At 37.7% G+C, this 20,781-nt stretch overlaps 1 protein-coding gene across 1 annotated transcript in view; it reads right to left on the reverse strand.

Annotated features, from left to right (window-relative positions):
• LOC102261911 (probable ubiquitin carboxyl-terminal hydrolase FAF-X) overlaps window positions 1–20,781 on the reverse strand; it is a 292,998-nt gene that overhangs the window by 181,928 nt on the left and 90,289 nt on the right. The window contains exons 10-13 of the mRNA XM_014540284.1: window positions 19,007–19,159; window positions 17,808–17,912; window positions 5,514–5,720; window positions 1,795–1,931 (exon numbers count right to left, since the gene is read on the reverse strand). Coding sequence (XP_014395770.1) covers window positions 1,795–1,931; window positions 5,514–5,720; window positions 17,808–17,912; window positions 19,007–19,159 — 602 coding nt within the window. The remainder of the gene's footprint in view (window positions 1–1,794; window positions 1,932–5,513; window positions 5,721–17,807; window positions 17,913–19,006; window positions 19,160–20,781) is intronic.

A 20,781-nucleotide genomic window follows, 5' to 3' on the forward strand; every position in this document is an offset into this window, starting at 1 on the left:
AAAAAAAAATGTTTAATTTAAGGCTGAATGCTCTGACCGATAGCAAAACGCCCCAAGCGGCCACTGGGTTCTTTTCCCAAAAGGTGTTTGCTCCCTGTCAGAGGTGGAATCAGCCCACCCAACAAAATTTGTCTGTTTGTTTACTAGAGACTTTGATTTGTTCTGATATTTCTGTGTTGTAATCCTCCTAATGCTATTGACTTTCGGCCCTTTCATTATTAACAAACTAGTCCGATTTGTCAAAGAGCGCATAGGGGTAGTCCAGTTGATGGTTTTGCAAGCCCAGTACAGGCCTCTAGCGACGGAAGGTGAAATAGAAATGCAGTCCATCTCATGATTGAGCCGGAAGTTCCAAGACAAGGGGGGAATGAAAGGACAGAACAGGACTGATAGCTGTGTCCTTAACCCCTCTTCTAAGAAAAAGCCAAAGAATGTATCAGTTATTCAGCCTGCCCTTATCTCAGCCAATGGGAATGCAAGGGAAAACAAACTCAAGGCCAAGAGTATGCTAGTCACCCCGTCTTTGTGTAACCAGACCCTAACTGCACCCTGCCCTTGCGTCATTAGCCCCCAGCCCTCACTCAACCAACCGGAATCGGCCAAATCAGTGGTCCGAGTAAGCCCTCACCCCCCGACCCCAAGCCCTATAAAATCTTTGTTCTTTCGAAACTCCGGGCTCTCTCGAATCCAGTAATGGAGGCAGAGAGGGACCAAGCTAGATTGAATAAAGGCTCTATGCTTTTGCATCGGACTCGGCGCTCCCTGGTGGTGTCATTTGGGGGATCTTGAAATCTGGGCATAACAATCTTTGAAAATTAATTTCTAAATTCAAGAAAAGGAAACCTTCTCTGCCCCTCTGGAACTTACTATGTTCTAGCATGAAATTTAGGTTAATAAAATTTTTTGAGAAATGTTAAGAGTAGGACACTTAAGGAACTAATTAATAAGTACTGTATAAATATAACAACATGGAATTAAGAATGAATATTGGACCCTAGCCAGTATGGCTCAGTGGACAGAGTTGGCCTGCAGATTTGAAGGGTACTGGGTCCAATTCTGGTCAAGGGTCCATGCCCAGGATGCGGCTCGATCCCCAGTAGGGGGCGTGCAGGAGGCAGCTAATCAATGATTCTCATCATTGATGTTTCTATCTCCCTTTCCCTCTCCCCTCCTCTCTGAAATCAATAAATATGTATTTTTAAAAAATTCTTTCAACTTAAAAAAAAAAAGAATACTGGGCCAAATAAAGCAGCAGAAAAGGTTTAAAAAGGAGGGAAAGATAAATACAATCCATACTACAATGTCTGTATGTATGTTAGAAAATCAAGACAATTCTGAAATAAGAGCCCTAGATAACCTTTTTTTAAAAAAATGTATTTTTTTTTTTTAATTTCAGAGAGGAAGGGAGAGGAAGAGAGAGGTAGAAACATCAATGATGAGAGGAAATCATTGATTGGCTGCCTCCTGCACGTTGGATCGAGCCTGCAACCCTGGCATGTGCCCTTGACCGGACCTGGGACCCTTCCGTCTGCAGGCCAACAACCTATCCACTGAGCAAAACCAGCAAGGGCTTTTGTTTAGAGTCCAAAATAATCTTGATTCTAATACTTAACTTCTGTATAATAAATATAAAAATAGAGGAACACAATTAAGGAATTGTGTTTGTTCAAAGAACTAAGCATTAAGCTTCTGGTTTTCACATTTTTTTTTTTTTAAATTTACTTTTTCTGATACACTATTCTCCACATAACATATAAATTAAAATTAGAAATTTTTCTATATTAAAAGACTTACCTTAAGTTTTGAGGCGCTTCACCAAATAAACTACAAATTTCTCTTATTTGTTTCAGGGCAGGAATTACCCACTTATTATTTGTGCGAACTTCTTCTATAAAGCGATCTATCCACTGGATCTTTTGTGTGTCTCGATCCTTGCAAACAAAGATAAACAATGATATAACTATTCCTCAAATTATTTGAGAATTTGAGCACAAAAGCTTAAGCTGATGTCACAAAATTATGATATAATTATAATAGTTGAATTTAAAAAATGCTTTAAATATATTCTTAGTTTGAAATCACCAAACTACAAAGTGTGAAGCACCACTACAAAAATCTAGTGTTTCATGGAGTCAGGTATATCTACACCAAGATTTTAAATCTCAACCTTAGGTGGGGAGGATGGGGGGTAATGTGGGGATAAGGACACATACGTAATAACTTAATAAAAAAAATTTTTTTTTAATATAGTTTATTGGTTTTTTACATAGAGGAAGGGATAGGGATAGAGAGTCAGAAACATGGATGAGAGAGAAACATCGATCAGCTGCCTCCTGCACACTCCCCATTGGGTAAGTGCCTGCAACCAAGGTACATGCCCCTGACCGGAATCGAACCCGGGACCCTTGAGTCTGCAGGCTGATGCTCTATCCACGGAGCCAAACCGGTCAGGGCTAAAATAATTTTTTTAATAAATAAATAAATATGTTGAATTACAAAGTTAAAAAAAAATCTCAACCTTAGGTACAATCACAGAAAATTTTTTAAAATATGGTTAAACATGGGTATTGTATTTTATTCATTGTTCTTAAAGTTTCTACATATTATGACACTTAGATAAACATAGAATCCCAAATATTAACATATACTGGGTATGATATTGCATATTTTTCTAAAAAGAGCAAGAAACACCGACAATTATATCTCATCAAAAAACAACAATATATCCCTGGCTGCTGTGCTCAATGGTTAGAGCTTCAGCCAGCACACTGAAGGGTCGTGGGTTTGATCCCGATCTAGAGTTGTGGGAGGCAACCACTAATGTGTCTCTCTCACCTCCATGTTTTTCTCTCTCTCACATCCATGTTTCCCTCACCTGCCCTCTCAATTTCATGTTTTTTTCATATCACTCTTTCTCTTTCTCTCCCAGTCTCAGTGAAAAAAATGTCCTATGATGACATTAGCAACAAAACCAAGTTGATGTAACTTGAAAAAAAAAGTCCCTAAAGCCCTAGCCGGTCTGGCTCAGTGGATACAGCTTTGGCCTGCAGACTGAAGCGTCTGGGTTCAATTCCGGTCAAGGGCACATGCGCAGGTGTGGGCTCAATCCCCAGTATGGGGTGTGCAGGTAGTAGCTGATCCATGTTTCTCTCTCATCATTGATGTTTCTATCTCTCTCTCCCTCTCCCTCTCTGAAATCAATAAAAAAATATTTTTAAAAAATCACTAAAAAAAAAAAATCACTAAAAGAAAAATATCAATATACAGTGAATGTTAAATAAAATAGTGCAATTATTCACCTAAAGAAAAGTTAAGAATGTTGAAGTATGTTATAAGTTTATTTCTAATATTCTGCCATGGGTTACTTGCCTAATCTAAGATCACTAGTCATGAGAAGTTCAGGTTTGAGTACCTAAAAAGTTTTTAATTGAAATAACTATTTTTTTGCATGCATAGTAAAGAAAAGGCAATTCTGCATATATGTTTAAGGTCTCACTTGGGGGAATATATCCTAGTCTGTACATATTATGCTGTTTTCATGTCACTTTCTAGGAAAAATTTATGAATGTGAAATTACTAGTTTGAATGCCTACATATTAAAAATATTTCATGAATACTTAATATGTCAATAACTCTTAAAAGCACCTTGTATAGGTCAAAAAAAGTGGTATATTTACAAGTTTTCCATAATGATAACAAATGAAGGCTGAAGTTAGAAAAGGAAAACTCTTACTAAATTTAATGTGGCAACGTATAAGACACTGAGCCATACAATTATATGAAAAACTAATTAAAGAAAGTAAGAGTTGAGCATCTACAGAAAATATACTGCTAATTCTCTACAATTCTATACTTAATAAAATAGAATCTAAAATCAAGGTTTATATAAGCATTTGAGATGCTGAATGAATATTTAATGAATAGTCAAAACCAAGTATAGTAGTACAACACTGGCAACTAAACTAGGTGTTTTTTTTTCTTTCAAAAATTTTTAAATTGATTTGAGAGAGGAAGGAAGAGGGAGAGATAGAAACATCAATGATAAAAGAGAATCATTGATTGGCTACCTCCTGCACACCCCTTACTGGGATCATGCCTGCAATTGGGAATGTGCCCTTGATAGGAATCAAACCTGGGACCTTTCAGTCTGCAGGCTGATGCTCATCCACTAAGCCAAACTGGCTAGGGCAGTTGTTGTTTTTTGATTGAAAAATCTGAAGCTCCAAATACATAATTGCAGTCTGCAATTTTTTTTTAAAAAGCTCTCTATTTTTGAACTACTTATTAAGAAAAGTGGCTAGAACAAATTTTAATTTATATCTTCTTTAGAACTGGAAAAATTAGTTTTATTTGGACAGGTGGGACTAAATAATTCACAGACTATGAAGAATGACAGCTTAATTTTTCAAGTATCTCAGGTAAAAATGTTCTTCTCTAAATTGTTATTTCTAGATATATGTGTGTGTATATATGACGGTACTTTTTTGATTAAGGCAGTGAGTTCAACAAATACTTCTGAACCTTTAAAATTAGAGTTTTCAAATCTGAAAGCACCTTTTCACCTCGACTGACATAATTAAAAGTCAAGCAGAATGCCTGTCCTTAAGTTAGTCCCTATCAAGTATTTTTTTTTTTAATTAAAATACATCATTGTGCCTGACTGGTGTGGCTCAATGGTTGAGTGTCGAACTATGAACCAGGAGGTCATGGTTCAATTCCCATCAGGGCACATGGATGCCTTTCAGGCTTCATTCCCAGTAGGGGATATGAAGGAGGCAGCCGATCAAGGATTATCATCACAGGTATTTCTATTTCTCTCTCCCTCTCCCTTCCTCCCTGAAATCAATAAACATATATTTAACAAAAAAGAATGTAAGTAAAATTTAGTATGAAATTTATACTTAAAATCAGTCAACATAAGTGACTTAAATTACCTGTAAGGAAGCTGCTGTGATTTGTTCATAAAGACACTATTTAGATGCCCTGACCGGTTTGGCTCAGTGGATAGAGCGTCAGCCTGCGGACTCAAGCGTCTCAGGTTCAATTCCGGTCAAGGGCATGTACCTTGGTTGCAGGCACATCCCCAGTGGGGAGTGTGCAGGAGGCAGTTGATTGATGTTTCTCTCTCATCAATGTTTCTCACTCTCTATCCCTCTCCCTTCCTCTCTGTAAGAAATCAATAAAAAAAAAAAAAAAGACACTATTTAGAAAATTCTGTTAATTTTATTAACTTCTTGAGCAAAATATCTTCCTAACCTTCTATTTTTTCACAGATCATAATACTACTATACCAAATTGTTTAATTTATACAAACTCTTTTAGCAAGTAGGTAAAAAGCCTAAATGATACAAAAACTTGCTGACAAAAGAGGAGGAAACTAAGTTTATATAACAAAAATAAGTGAATTATTCAAAACTACTTAAAAAAAAAAAAGGAATTATTCTATAAATAGACCACCTTAATTGTGAAGGAAAAAGTCAGAAAAAATAGGCAGTAAGTAAGTTCTCCCATACCTGGGAACAACTATAATCTAGTATTTTTATGTGGGCACTGAGAGCTAGGTCCATAATGTCTACAGGCACATCATCACTATGGGTGAGATTCCAGAGAAGATTCAACACTTTGTGTGCCATCACACCATCTTTATCATCTTCTGCAAGACGACGTATCAGCTCAAGTAGCTTTTCACGTTGTTTCTTACTTGCATTTGTCCAACTTGCCTAGAAAATATATTTAAATTATGTAAATATCACAACCCATGCATGTATTTATATTTGATTCTTCCCAATGACACACACACCATAACTGAACAGTAAAGTCATACAAACAAAAATAAGAAGGGTGGAAGAGTGGAAAGAGGTGTTATTGTTGAATGGGTATAGAATATCTGTTTTTTTTAAAAAATATATTTTATTGCCCTAACCGGTTTGGCTCAGTGGATGGAGTGTTGGCCTGCGGACTGAAGGGTCCCGGGTTTGATTCCGGTCAGGGGCATGTTACCTTGGTTGCAGGCACATCCTCAGTGGGGGGTGTGTAGGAGGCAGCTGATCGATGTTTCTCTCTCATCGATGTTTCTAACTCTCTATCTCTCTCCCTTCCTCTCTGTAAAAAATCAATAAAATATATTTAAAATATATATATGTATTTTACATATATATTAAATTTGTTTATATATAAGAAAAAACACCCTTAATTTCTACATACAAATTCCACCCCTTCTTAGCCTTCTCTTATGTTACCCCAGAAGGGGTTGATAAATTTTGTTATAGCCTTATGAAATCCAGGCTTCCCACTCATGGACCAACATTTTTTTCTGAACTGTTGGCTTGAAATAGAACAGTCATTTTCTAAATGATTTCTGTCATGCTAGGTTATCCTTTTCCTGGTCCAAAATTTGTATGTAGGTTTTTTAAAAAAAACCTCTCCACCCCTGCCATTTGTCTCTAGATCTATTCTTGTTCATCTGTATGATTTCTTGTTGAGGTTGTATGTATGATTTTTTGATAGATCTTAAAATTTACTTCTGAAAAACAATACTTGGGCTTGATTAATCATTAGGGCAGCTTGTATAAGTATGCACCATATTTTTCCAACAAAGAATTGTTATGAGGTGCCTGCTTTTCTCTGATGCACCTACTGGTTTTAGCCAATATATGTTTGAGAGTTTGAATTAATACTGAATTTAATCAGAATTTCTGTTTAAAGATTAAAAAAACACATACAACACTTTTGGCTGGTAAAAATACAACCCTTAAAAAGTTTAAATAATCTCACAATCTCATAACATAGTATCAAACTTCCAGGTTTCAGTTGCAAATTATTCAATAGCAAGAATCATGAAGACATTATATTGAAAAAAAAAAGTTCAACACTAAGTAATGACAAATGTTAGAATTATCAAAGATATTGAAGCAGCCATTACAAAGAAAAGCTGTGATAGAAATATAAAAAATGTACACTTAACCCTCAGTTGGAAAATAAATTGAAAAACTGAAAAGAACAAAGAACACAAAAAGAAAAATAGCCAACTTAAGCCCTAACATATCAATAATCACATTAAGTAGTGTGTAGAGCAGTGACGGCGAACCTTTTGAGCTCAGTGTGTCAGCATTTTGAAAAACCCTAACTTAACTCTGGTGCCGTTCACATACAGAAATTTTTTGATATTTGCAACCATAGTAAAACAAAGATTTATATTTTTGATATTTATTTTATATATTTAAATGCCATGTAACAAAGAAAAATCAACCAAAAAAATGAGTTCGCGTGTCATAGGTTCGCCATCACTGGGGAGAGTGCGCCTGGGAAGGCACATGGGCATTTCTTTAATTACTATCAGCTGAATCCAGTGGCGTTGGCAAAGCCACATCCTGGAAACACGCTTTGCCAAAAGGCAGGAGTGTTGTCAGCTTGACCTTCAGCCCAGGTGCCATTGGGTGGGTTTTGTTACTTAAATCCAGCCAAGCACCAGGAATGAATATGACTCGGGCCCACCCAACAATGCACATAATCTCCTTTGTCTTGACTTTTAGTAAAACTTCCTATTTTTTGCTGTATAAAATAAACACGCTGAATTGGCTCTGGGTCCCTGTTCCTGTCTCATCATCAGAGGACAGTGGTCCCACCCGGCCCCAGCTTTTTCCTTCCATCTCTGTGTCTGTCTGTTTCTTTCATTTTTCCAATTCCCAGCTGCCCCTACTAAGGAACCGGACCGCTCTCTAGCCATGCTGGACGTGGAGAAGAGAGAAATATTCACAGTAGTATACGTGTTAATTTCTTTATATTATAAAATACAGTCAGGTTGAAAGTAAAAGAGTGCAAAAAGATAAAGAAACATTAAAGGAAAGCATGACTAGCTATGTTAGTCATAGATAAAACAGGTTTCACAGTATCACATTATCAGAGTGAGCACACGACATTATATAATGAAAACAGATTAGAAAATCAGTAAGACATTGCAATCCTAAATATGTATGCATCAAATATGTGCGTGCTGAAAAACATGTAAAACAAAAACTGATATAATTCAGAGGAAAAGGCAAATCCATAATTATAAAAACCTAAACAACTGACAGAATAAAACAAAACAAAATGGGCAAAATATAGAACTCAACAAGAACATCAACAGGATTTAATTGACATTTATACAAACACTGCACTCATATGCAGCAGAATACACCTTCTTTGAAGATAACCACAGAAAATGTAATGAAATGGACAATTTCATTGGCCGGAAAATGAACATCAACAAATTAGAAGAATGAACATCAAAGTGTTTCTAACCATACTGGAATCAAACTATAATTGAAAAACAAAAACAAAATATGACAAAAATATTCTACTACGGGAAAACCAAGTATCTATATATGTTTTAAAAGATACCAACCCTGGCACCAGAGTTGTGGATTCCATTCCTTATCAAGGGCATGTACCTACTTTGCCGTTATGATCCCCAGAACCGGTTAGGGCATATTGGGAGGCAACCAATAGATGTGTCTCTCTCACATCAATGTTTCTCTCTGTCTCTATCGCTACCTCCTTTCCCGTCCTACTCATCCACTCCCTAAAAAAAAAAAAAATCCATGGAAAAAATATCCTTGGGGATGAGGATACAAAAAACAACAAAAAAATCAAATATACCAAAATTTACATGCTATGTAGACAATTAAGAAAGCAGTAGTAATAAAGAAATATAGAATACTAGATACTAGTACATATGTTGGGAGATAAAATGCTTAAATGAATAACCCCAGTCATTTGAAGGACCTAAAAAAGAGTGGAAGAGTAAGTAAACACAATGATGGCCTCACATTAAATTTACAACTAAATTATAGAATAACCACCTTGAGAATCACCTGAACACGAGCTTAAAATTACTCCTATAACTAAGGATGTAAGGAAGACGCTAAGTCTATAGACTGTGGAGACACAAAACATGTTGGGGACACACACACACACACACACACACACACACACACACACGAGTTTTAAGAATTGGCAGGGCCCTAACTGGTTTGGCTCAGTGGATAGAGTGTTGGCCTGTGGACTGAAAGGTCCCAGTTCGATTCCAGTCAAGGGCATGTACCTTGGTTGCGGGCACATACCCAGTAGGAAGTGTGCAGGAGGCAGCTGATCGATGTTTCTCTCTCGTCGATGTGTTCTCTCTATCCCTCTCTCTTCCTCTCTGTAAAAAATCAATAAAATATATTAAAAAAAATAATTGGCAGGATATCTCATGTGTGCATGCCCCCCCTAAAGGTTGAGGGATCCCACCCCCACAATGGGTTTCCCAACCTGTGGCACAGTACAAGGAAAAAGAGTCCCCACTAGATCTAGCTGTGAAAATCAGCAGGCATTCCGTCAGGATAAAATAAATGCTACTGTAGATTCAGGTGTCTTCTTAAGAGACCTGAATATAGCCACTTGCTCACACTGGGAATTGAGCCTGCAACCTGGGCATGTGTCCTGACCAGGAATCAAACCCTGAACTCCTAGTTTATAGGTCAACCTTCAACCATTGAGCTATGTCACCCGGACTGTTTCAACTACCTATAATAATAAAATTGTAATAAGCTAATTAGACCAGATGTCCTTCTGGACGAAGCCAGGGCTGTGAAGGCTGAGGCAAGCCGATGCAGCTGTGAGGGCCGAGCCCTATGCACAAATTTCGTGCACCGGGCCTCTAGTCTATATATATAAAAGCCTAAGGGACAGTTATGACCAGACGGTAGCTATGACGCACACTGACCACCTGGGAGCAGACGCTCAAGGCAGGAGATGCCCCCTGGTGGTCAATGGGATCCCAGAGCCAATCTCCCGTGGCCAGTCAACCTCCTGTGGCCCCTCTCCCTGGCTGGCCACGTCCTGGCCTGATCAGCCCTGATCGCCGGCCAGGCTGACGAACCCTACCCATGCTTGAATTTGTGCACTAGGCCTCTAGTTGAAAAATAATTTGTAATTCAACACACTGACAGAGTAAAGAAAATGTTATGATACATAAATCAATGTAGACAAAACTAAATATGTATTCATGACAAAAACTATCAGAAAATAGGAATGGAGAACTCTCTCAACCAGGTAAAGGGCATCTGTAGAAAACATACAGCCTGGCCGATGTGCCTAGTAGTTAAGCATTGATTCCAGGTCAGGGCACGTGTCTGGGTTGCGGGCTCAATCCCCAGTAGGGGACAGGCATGAGGGAGCCAAACAATGTTTCTCTCTCATTGATGTTTCTATTTTTCTCTTCCACTCCCTTCCTCTATGAAATCAATAAAAATATTTTTTTAAAAAGAGAAGAAAACATATAGCTAACATTCCTAATAGTTAAACACTGATGACTTTGTCTTCCTAATATCAAGACAAAATAAACATGTTTGCTCTAACCACTTTTATTCAATTTCAGGTAAAGATGATTCTAGCCAGTATAATTAAATAAGAAAAACAAATAAAAAACATTCTAATTGGGAATGAAGAAGTAAAACTCTTCTTATAAGATTATATGTCCCTATGCAAAAACTGTCAAAAACACAGGAAACATAAATTAAATATTTATGTACAGTAGTAATAAAATTATAGAAAATCAGTACTGATAATACAGTAACTATAAAAAATTAAACACTTAACTATAAAATATAAAACATGCATAAAATTTGTAAGCTAAAGTATACAACAAAAGGAATTCAAAAAGATCTACATTAACAAAGAGTTATACAGTGTTTATGGAATGAAGACTTGTGATAGGAAAAAGGTTAATTCTTCCCAAATTAATATACAAGTTTAAAGTACTCTTATAAAATCCCAACAAGATTTTCCAAACACATGGACCAGAATATACTGAAATAAATATGCAAAGGCAAAAGAATGAGAATAATTACTTTGAAAAAATGAGAGGATTCTGTTAACCTGATTTCAAAACATACATGAAAATAGAAATCAATAAACAGACAAAAGTAACTACATAAGGAACCTGAAAGTATATCCATAAAGTATGCCTGATATTTTCCCAAGTGCAAAAGTATTCTAATGTAGGAAAACAAAAGACAGTACTTCACCAAATAATGCTAGAACAATGGAAATATACAGGTTACAAAAACAAACAAACAAAAATCCACTGCAATCTTTAGCTTTTCATCTATACTTAAGTATAACATATAAAACCTTCAGAAAAAAACATAGGAGAAATTTTGTGGAATTTACACTTAGGCAACAAATTCTTAGTCCTGACACCAAAACAAGGGTGTGATCTTCAAACAGAAATAAATTAATTAGATTTTTATGAAAATAATTTTGTGTCATGGCTGGTATGGTTCAGTTGATTGTCCCATACCAGAATATAGTGTTGGTTTTGATTCTGTCAGGGCACAGGCTTAGGTTTTAAGTTCGATTCCTGGTTGGGGTGTGTATGTGGTAGACAGCCAATCAATGATTCTCTCTCACAAAGATCTCTCTCTATGTCTCTCTCACTCATTGTGTCCTCCCTCCCTAAATTAACACACTGTGGACCAGTAATTTTATTGCTAGCTTTACCTAGTGGCCAAATAAGTTTCTATTCAATGAGTACAAAAAACATCCTATATGATAAAGAGGTAATATGTAAATTGACCCTCATATTCTCACAGATGGCTGCCTACCACCAGGCCAGCAGGGGAGTTAGTGAGGGACGACCTAACGATTGAATAGCAGGCTGCGTGGGGCGATCAGGACAGCAGGGGTGTTAGTGAGGGACGACCAAACGATTGAACAGCAGGCTGTGTGGGGAGACCAGGCCGGCAGGGGAAGCCGTGAAGGATGAACACACAACTGAACAAGCAAAGCAAGCTGTGGGGGGTGATCAGGCGAGTGGGGGGGCCATGAGGGGCGACCAGGCTGGCAGGGGGACAGTTGCAGGTGACCAGGCCACCAAGGGAGACAGTTGGGAGCGACGAGGCCGGCAGGGGGAGCAGTAAGAGGCGACCAGGCTGGCGGGGGGGCGGGGAGGATGTACAGCTAGGGGTGACCAGGACAGCAGGGGGAGGGCAGTTGGAGGCGACCTGGCCAGCACGGGGGGCAGTTAGGGTTGAAGAGGTCGGGACGCAGAGGCAGTGAGGGCGATCAGACTGGCAGGAGGGTGGCAGTTAGGGGCGACCAGGCAGGTGAGCAATTAGGAGCCAGCGGTCCAGGATTGTGAGAGGGATGTCTGACTGCCAGTTTAGGCCTGATCGGCAGTTGGACATCCTCTAAGAGGGTCCGGATTGGAGAGGGTACCGGCTGGGCTGAGGGGACCTTCCCCCCTCCCCCTGTGCATGAATTTTGTGCACCGGGCCTCTAGTCCTATATAAAAACAGGCTAATATGCAAATTGACCAAACCATTCCTATGTTGCGCACTAACCACAAGGGGGTAGACACTCAAGGTCAGTGTGCTCCCATAAGGGGAGTGCCACTCAGCCAGAAGCCAGGCTCACAGCTAGAGAGCACAGTGGCAGTGGTGGAAGGAAAGGAGTGATGGGTGCAGGACTGCAAGAGCTCTGGACTGCGAGAGAGATCAGGCTTAAGCCGGCAGACGGACATACCCTGAGGAATCCCGGACTGCAAGAGGGTGCAGGCCAAGCTGAGGGAACCTCCCCATCCCAGTGCACTATTTCAGCCTCTAGTTAAAAATAAAAAGGCATGGGAAAAATGTCCTTAGGTGAGGATTTAAAAAAAAAAATTACAAGTTACTAATTTTTAACAGGTTGCAGGATGCAAAACGAACTTTAAAAAATCAACTGTATTTCTATATATTAGGTATTTTTTCCATAAGTTAGATAAGAACCAACCAAAAATAAAGAGAATACTTCCATTTACAACAGCATTGGAAACAACAGATTACTGTGGTATAAATTTTACAAAAATACAAAAAATACTAAGAAGAGTGGCTGAAAGAAATTGAAAACCTAAGTAAGAAATTCTCTAAGTAAATGGAAAGCTATTCCATATTCATGGATTAGAGGCCAATGCAATACAAAGTAATCTCAAACTGTCCCATAATCTCTATCAGAATCCCAGCTAATTTCTTTCCAGATACTAACAAGCTAATTTTTAAAGTCACATAAAAATTCAGAAAATTAAAGGTAGCCAAACAATATGAAAAAGGAAAAGTTTAAGAACTCAATAATTTGAAAACTTTCTACAAAAGCATAGTAATCAATTCAATGTGGTACTGACATAACAACAGAGATATAATAAATGGAATAGAACTAAAAAGAATATATGTATGATATGCCTGATTTTAGACCAGAAGGCCAAGGACAGTTTGAAAAGAAGAAAGAACAAATGTTCTGGAACAAATAAGATTCACATTTAAAAGAATTAACTTAGAAGTCTTATTCCACCACATGCAAAAAGTTAACTAAAATGGGATGCATACCTAAATAAAAGAGCTGCAACTAATAAGAATTTTTTTCTTAATATCTTAGGCTACAGATTAGCCAATAATTTCTTAAACAAGAAATGAAAAGCATGTGACAAAAAACCCCTCACCAGCAAAATAGAAATTAATCAAAATTAAAAATTATACAGCATGTGAATCTTTAGAGACAGAAATCAGATTGCTATATTTCAGGGTTGGAGAGAAAGGAGGAAAAGAAATGACTGAGATGATGGAAATAGTTTGGAACTTGATAAAGATACTGGCTGTACAACCGTTGTACTAAAAACCATTGAGTTGTACATTTGAAAATGGTTAATTTTATGTTATGTGAAATTTACCTGGAAAAAAAATTTAATTATAAAAAGGATACCAACAAGAAAGTGAAAGTGTCTGGGTGGCATGGCTCAGTGACTGAGTGCCAACCTATGAACAAGGAAGTCAGGGTTTGATTCCCAGTCAATGCACATGCCTAGGTCGTGGGCTCAATCCCTAGTGCGGAGAGTACAAGAGGCAGCTGATCAATGATTCTTTCTCATCACTGATGTTTCTATCTCTGTCTCCCTCTCCCTTCTTCTCTGAAATCAAAAATATAAATTAAAAAAAAGACACTATCTAAAAGGAGAAAATATTTGCAAATTTTAATCTGATAGGGGAATTAATATACAGAATAAAGAATTTTTATACATAACAAATAAATTTAAAAAAATATATAAAAGACATGAGAAAAAACAAAAGAGTTGTTATAAAGCCAAAATAAAAAAAATAAGTAATTGCCCTAACCTGTCTGGCTCAGTGGATAGAGCGTCGGCCTGTGGACTGAAGGGTCCCAGGTTCGATTCTGGTCAAGGGCATGTACCTTGGTTGCAGGTACATCACCAGTAAGGAGTGTGTAGGAGGCAGCTCAATCGATGTTTCTCTCTCATCAATGTTTCTAACTCTCTATCCCTCTCATTCTCCTATCTTCTCTGTAAAAAATCAGTAACATATATTTTAAAAAAAAAGTTATGATTAAATAACTTGAGTAGAAATTTCTTTAAATTTATACAAATTGCCAATAGACACGTAAGATACTCAACATCATTAGCTACTGAGGAAATATAATTCAAAACCACCACTAGCCCTGACCGGTTTGGCTCCTTGGATGGAGTGTCGGCCTGCAGACTGAATGGTTCCCGGTTCGATTCCAATCAAGGGCATGTACCTTGGTTGCAGGCATATCCCCAGTGGGGGGGTATGCAGGAGGCAGCTGATCGATGTTTCTCTCTCATCGATGTTTCTAACTCTATACCCCTTTCCCTTCCTCTCTGTAAAAAAATCAATAAAATAAATTAAAACAAAACCCACCACTAGATATCACTTTAATTTCAGCCTTCAAAAAGGGTGAAATAAGAGACAATAATAAGAAATGACATTAAGAAGAAAAAACTGGAACCCACATACATTATTGGGAATATAAATTGGTACAGCCACTTGGAAAAGAGTTTGAAAGTTCTTCAAAATGTTATCCTCAGAGGTATCATATGACTTAGCAATTCCAAAAAATACATACCCAAGAAAATTAACAATCTAAGTCCATACAAACCTCTGAACATTAATAATGTTCACGGTAGCATTATTCATAAGAGCCAAAAAATTGGCAAATGCCCAATGTTCACCTACTGACAATCGGATAAAATAAAATGTGTATATGTATATAAAGATTATTATTTGATAATACAAAAAAACATGTATCCTAAGAAAAATATGTACATAAATTTTCAGAGCATCAGAATCATAATAGAAAAAAAGTAAAAACCCAAATGTCCATTAACTAATCCATACATAAACAAAGTTGTATATCAACATACTTAATATAATTCTACACTACCGACCATACTGAGTATAATCTCTCTATATAAATGCCAAGCGACCAGAATGATGGGAATGATGGAAACAACTGTCACTATGACGCACACTGTGGTGGCCAACCAGCCTGATTGGGGCCCTGATCGAACCCCAACATCCTGGGACACCACACCCCCCCCCCCAGCTGGCCTGGAACCTGATTGGTCCCCCCAACCCTAATCAGGGCAGGGCCAGCCGGCCAACGGCCCACGGCCCCTACCCCCAGCCAATCTGGCCCCCAACCAGTCCCCGCCACCCTGATCGTGAGCGGGGCTGGTTAGTCAACCTCCTGCATCCCCTCCTCCCCACCACCCAGCCCGATGGGTCCCTGTCGGGGCATGCTGGCAGGACCCCTCCTGTGCACAAATTTGTGCACCAGGCCTCTAGTTGGGCAATAAAAAAAGAATGAAGTTTGATACACAATATAACATTATCCTATGTGCAAGTAGCCAGTCAAAAGAAGCCATATACTTATATGAAATGTGCAAAATAGGAATACAGGCAGTCCTCAGGTTACATTGGACTCAACGTACGTCGTTTTGTGGTTACGTCACCATCTCCCATTTACAGTATTTACAAAAAAAAATTTTCATCATTTCGATGTTTGTACATATGTGCTTTATGTTTTTTATTATTTATTTACCACAAGTAAAGGTCAGGAATTGTTATCTTTCTTTTAAATTTTTTTACTGGTTCACTTTCTTACTGCTGTGTGTGTGCTCCTTGTGAGTGACGTAGGTGTTTATGTAGGTGGTTTCTGACTTACGGCGAAAATCGGGTAAGTCGCATCTAGGAACGGATCTCTGGCGTAACCCGAGGACCTACTGTATCCATAGAAACAGATTAGTGGAGACAAAGGGTGGAAGAGGGACAAAATGAGGATCATGGATATAAAGCTTTGCTTGGGATAATGAAAATATTCTGAAATTAGATAATTTTGACTATTGCATAATTGTGAAAATATACTAAAATACACTGTACTGTACATTTAAAAGCAAACCTTATAGTTTTTAAATTTTAACTTTATGAGACTGCTTTGAGAAAAACTAAACTAAATCAAACTGTATGCATACTATCATTCAATCCAGCAATATAATCAGAGAAAAACAAAGATTATATTTATCAAAAAATAAAATAAAAATCTGCATCTATGTTCAGCCAGCTCTATTTGTAAGCCCCTGAACAGAAATACCTTGTATGTTCATTTATGGGTGAGTGGTTAACTAAATCACAGTAAATTCATATTATGTACTAAATAGTAAGGAAACTATAGACTATACAAGAACTGGGAGCCTGCAGGGAATTATGCTGAGTGGAAAAAACACCCCAAAGGCTAAAGACTGTAAAATTTCATTAATTCAACCATTTAAAAATGACAAAATTATAGAAACAGAGAAGAGACTAGTGATTACCAGAGTGAAGGAGAAAACGAGGTAAAAGAAAGCTGAGTGTAGCTACCAAAGGCAAATTAAGGGATGTCTGTGATGATGGAAATGTGTCTCATACCAAAATTGTATGAGTATCAATATTTTGGTTATTACACTGCACTACATTTTGGGCAAGATGTTACCATTTGAAGAAACTATATAAAGAATACATGAGAGGTAGTAGGTGGGTGCTACACAGACACACTTGTTCCCAGGACCAAACTGGAATTACAACTCAATTACAAAACAGACATCCTGAATTATCAACTGAAGACTAGCTGGAGAGAACTCTGATAATCAATATGGAGAGTGGAGACCGCCTAAGACACTGGTTGGAAGGGCAGAGGTGTGAAAGGGCTGACCAGCTGCCCACAGACAGCAACTGAAGTTCTGAAGAGATCTCAGCTATGAGGGGTTGCCACTCAGAACTCTGATATTAGAGATGTGACTTTTCTTTTGAATGGAATTTCTATGCACCTGTGTACATTACCTGAGGGAACCACTTTGTTTTTATTTTATTTTCGGGTCCACATTTGTTACCATGTCAAACTTTCCATTACAACAAATAACATTTCCCTGTATTGAACTGTTTATTTTAACCTATAGAAAAACAAAATGCCAGAGAAAATGAGGGAATCCTATATAATGAAAGGCTAATATGCAAATCGACCAAATGGCAGAACGACCAGTTACTAAGATGCACACTGATCACCAGGGGGCAGATGCTCAATGCAGTATGCTCCCACAGGGGGAGCCCCGGTCAGCCAGAAGCTGGGCTCACAGGCTGGCAAGTGCAGCAGCAGTGGAAGAAGCCTCTCCCACCTCCATGGCAGTGCTAAACTGTCAGCCTGACATCCCCCAAGGGCTCCCTGAAGAACCCCTCCCCCCGACTGCATAAATTTCATGCACTGGGCCTCTAGTAAAGTATAATTCTGTATTTGTGATGGAAATTATTATTGTAATAAAAATACTAAATTTGAATTGGAATAAATTACAGAATTTATTCTTTGGTGAAATTTGTTAGTAAGTATATTGCTAATTTACTAAAAAGTATATATAATTAATTCTATTTGAAATGGTACTACTTTACTGTTTGAACTACTACTACCTTAAAGCAATCAAAAAGATGATCAAGTTGTTCAGGAGAAAAATCCCAAGCCAATTTTGCTAGCAGATCATGTACATTCTTCACAATAGCTTCATGTTTCCCCGCCTGTTGAAAAATAAATATTACATAAACTTAAGCAAACAACAAAAAATTATAGTGTACATGTCAACCTCCATTATTAACAAAACATTCCCAATTGCTTCATCTGAGGTTATTAAGAACTCCTTGTGTTTTAAATGCTTAAAGCTTTTGCCATTTACATTGATTTTATACTCAATTTCTTGGTATGAATGGTAACACACTTTAGGAATTTATATGAAAGTTTATTACAGAATACATATCTATACTAACAAAAGGGTAATATGCTAATCAGACTGGACGTCTTCCAGACGTCCTTCCAGACAAAGCCACGGTGGTGGGGCCAAGGCAGAGGCGGTTAGGGCGATCAGGCAGACAGGTACAGCAGTTAGGGGAGATCAGGCCAACAGAGGAGAGAGGGTAGGGGTGATCAGGCTGGCAGGGTAGAGCAGTTAGCGGCGATCAGGCTGGCAGGGGAGAGCGGTTAGGGATAATCAAGCAGACAGGCAGAGGGATTAGGGGCGATCAGGCAGGCAGGCAGAGTGGTTAGGAGTGATCCGGCAGGTGAGCAGATAGGAGCCAGGGGTTCTGGATTGGAGAGGGTCCAGGCTGGGCTGAGGGTCCTCCCAACCCTTGCCCGTGCACAAATATCTGCACCGGGCCTCTAGTTTTCTAATAAAATTAAGAAAAATATGGCCAAATAGTAAACATTTCAAACCTGTAAACTAAGTGCTCAATGACAACAATGAATAATTTGGAGGTTTCTCATAAAAATAAAAAGCTTTGTTATTTGAATCTTAATACTTCCCAACTAATCATTGAAAATAAAACATGTCATAAAGCTAATTAAACAAATTACACATTAATCCTTCTGAAACCAGGAAAGTCACATAAATTTATGAAAACTTATCATCTTCTATAACAATCATAAGTCTTTATAAGTGATGTAATAATGCTATTCTAATGTTTGTTTCCTTTTATTAATACACAGGAAAAAACATATATATTTAACATATAGAATTGTTATAATTTATAATTCATACCTTTAGCAAATAGTGTCAAGATGGGGAAAACTGTTCTTTCTTATAAAAATGAAATAACTATCATCTTAAATTCCTTACCTGTGCTGCCCAGATATTATCAAGATCCTGTAATGTCAGAGCTTTTTCTTTAATCACAAAACGAAGAATCTTCTCTAGCTTTTCTACATACTGAGGTTGATGAAGATTATCTTGCAAGACTATGGATAAGATATTGTTCTGTTGTATCCATTCCTAAATGTAATACAATAGTTTGTTTCAAAGCAGAAACTAAAAATGAGCTTATCAAGAAAAAAAAGGGCAAAATAGGAAGACAATTTAATAAAAAGTGGTAAAAAATTAAAAACTTCCAGTTCTGAGAAAAATAAGTACTGGGGATATAATGTATAACATAATGGTTAAAGTTAACCAGCTATTTTTATACAATTGAAAGTAATGACAATAATCCTAAAAGTTTTCATCACAAGAAAAATCCCTTTTGTCTCTTTTTTTGTATCTGCAGAAGATGATGAAGTTAACTAAATTTGTGATTATTTCACAATAAACCTAAGTCATTATGCTGTGCAATTTAAACTTATACAAACATGTATCTCAATTACACCTAAATAAAACTAAAAAGAAATGAAAATAACAACATGGTTCCGATTTCTAACTAACATTAAACAAATAAAAACCCATCCTGACCAGTGTCACTCAGTAGTTAGAGCGCTGGTCTGTGCACCAAAGGGTCTCAATTCCTGGCCAATGGCATGTACGATACCTTGAGTTGCAGGTTTGCTACCCAGCCCTGGTCCAGGCTTGTGGAGGAAGCTATCATTCTATGTGTCTAACAATGAAGTTCCTTTCTCTTTCTCCAACCCTCCCTCCCACCCTTCCTAAAAAGCAATGAAAAAAAATATCCTTGGGTGTTGATTAACAAACAGTTAAAAAAATTTATTTGTGCTCATAAATTATATTAAAAAATGTAGTTTCGTTTACAAATTATAACCCAGTTAATGTAATTAACTTATTTGTTTTAATACAAAATCAATAAATAATTGCATGGAATTTAAATTTTCAGGAGAAATGTTCCTATAAATATATCTAAGTACAATTATAGAGATAAAGAATAGATTAGTGGTTGTCAGGGGTGAGAAAGTGATTGGCAGAAAAGAAGTGGATATGGTTATAAAGTTCAACACAAGGGATCTCTGTGGTCATGTAAATATTTTGTATCTTGATTGTGTTAATGTCAATATCATAGTTGTAATATTGTCCTACCATTTTTTTTCCCATGAAGTTGCCACTGGAAAAACTGAGTAAAGAATACAGAAACTAAAAATAAGCTTATTAAGAAAAAAAAGGGCAAAATAGGGAGATCAAACCTCAATATATTTTTTCTTATACTAGTAACTGCATGTGTTGTACTGGGCTGCATATCTGGCACTTCGGCCAGACGGGGCGTGCTGTGCTGTCTGTTCCTGGAACACATAGATAGGAAGGTACTGACATCAGGTCAGGCCTTGAGATATGGTCTCATGGTCCCTCCTCAATATGCTGTGCTCTCTGTTCCAGGAAAACATAGATAGGAAGGTGATAATGCTATACTGTGTCGGGAAAAGTGTAAACAAGGCTTTGTAACTTTGTGGTTTTTGCAGATAAAAACGCTGTAACTTTTTCAGTCTGGGCTGCAGTTCAGCCTTTGCTTCAGCAGGGTGCTGTGACGGTGGTCAGCTGGCCAGCTTAATAAAGGCTCTTAAATTTAAATTCTGAGTCGGTGGTCTATCTTGCTGAGTGAACCCATAACATTTGGAGGCCGCAGTGAGATTCCCAGCTGGGGTGAGAGGGACCCCTTATTTAGGGCAGGAGGCTCTCCC

The sequence above is a fragment of the Myotis brandtii genome, unplaced genomic scaffold, assembly GCF_000412655.1.
Source record: "Myotis brandtii unplaced genomic scaffold, ASM41265v1 scaffold1052, whole genome shotgun sequence".
In the NCBI taxonomy this organism is placed as follows: domain Eukaryota; kingdom Metazoa; phylum Chordata; class Mammalia; order Chiroptera; family Vespertilionidae; genus Myotis; species Myotis brandtii.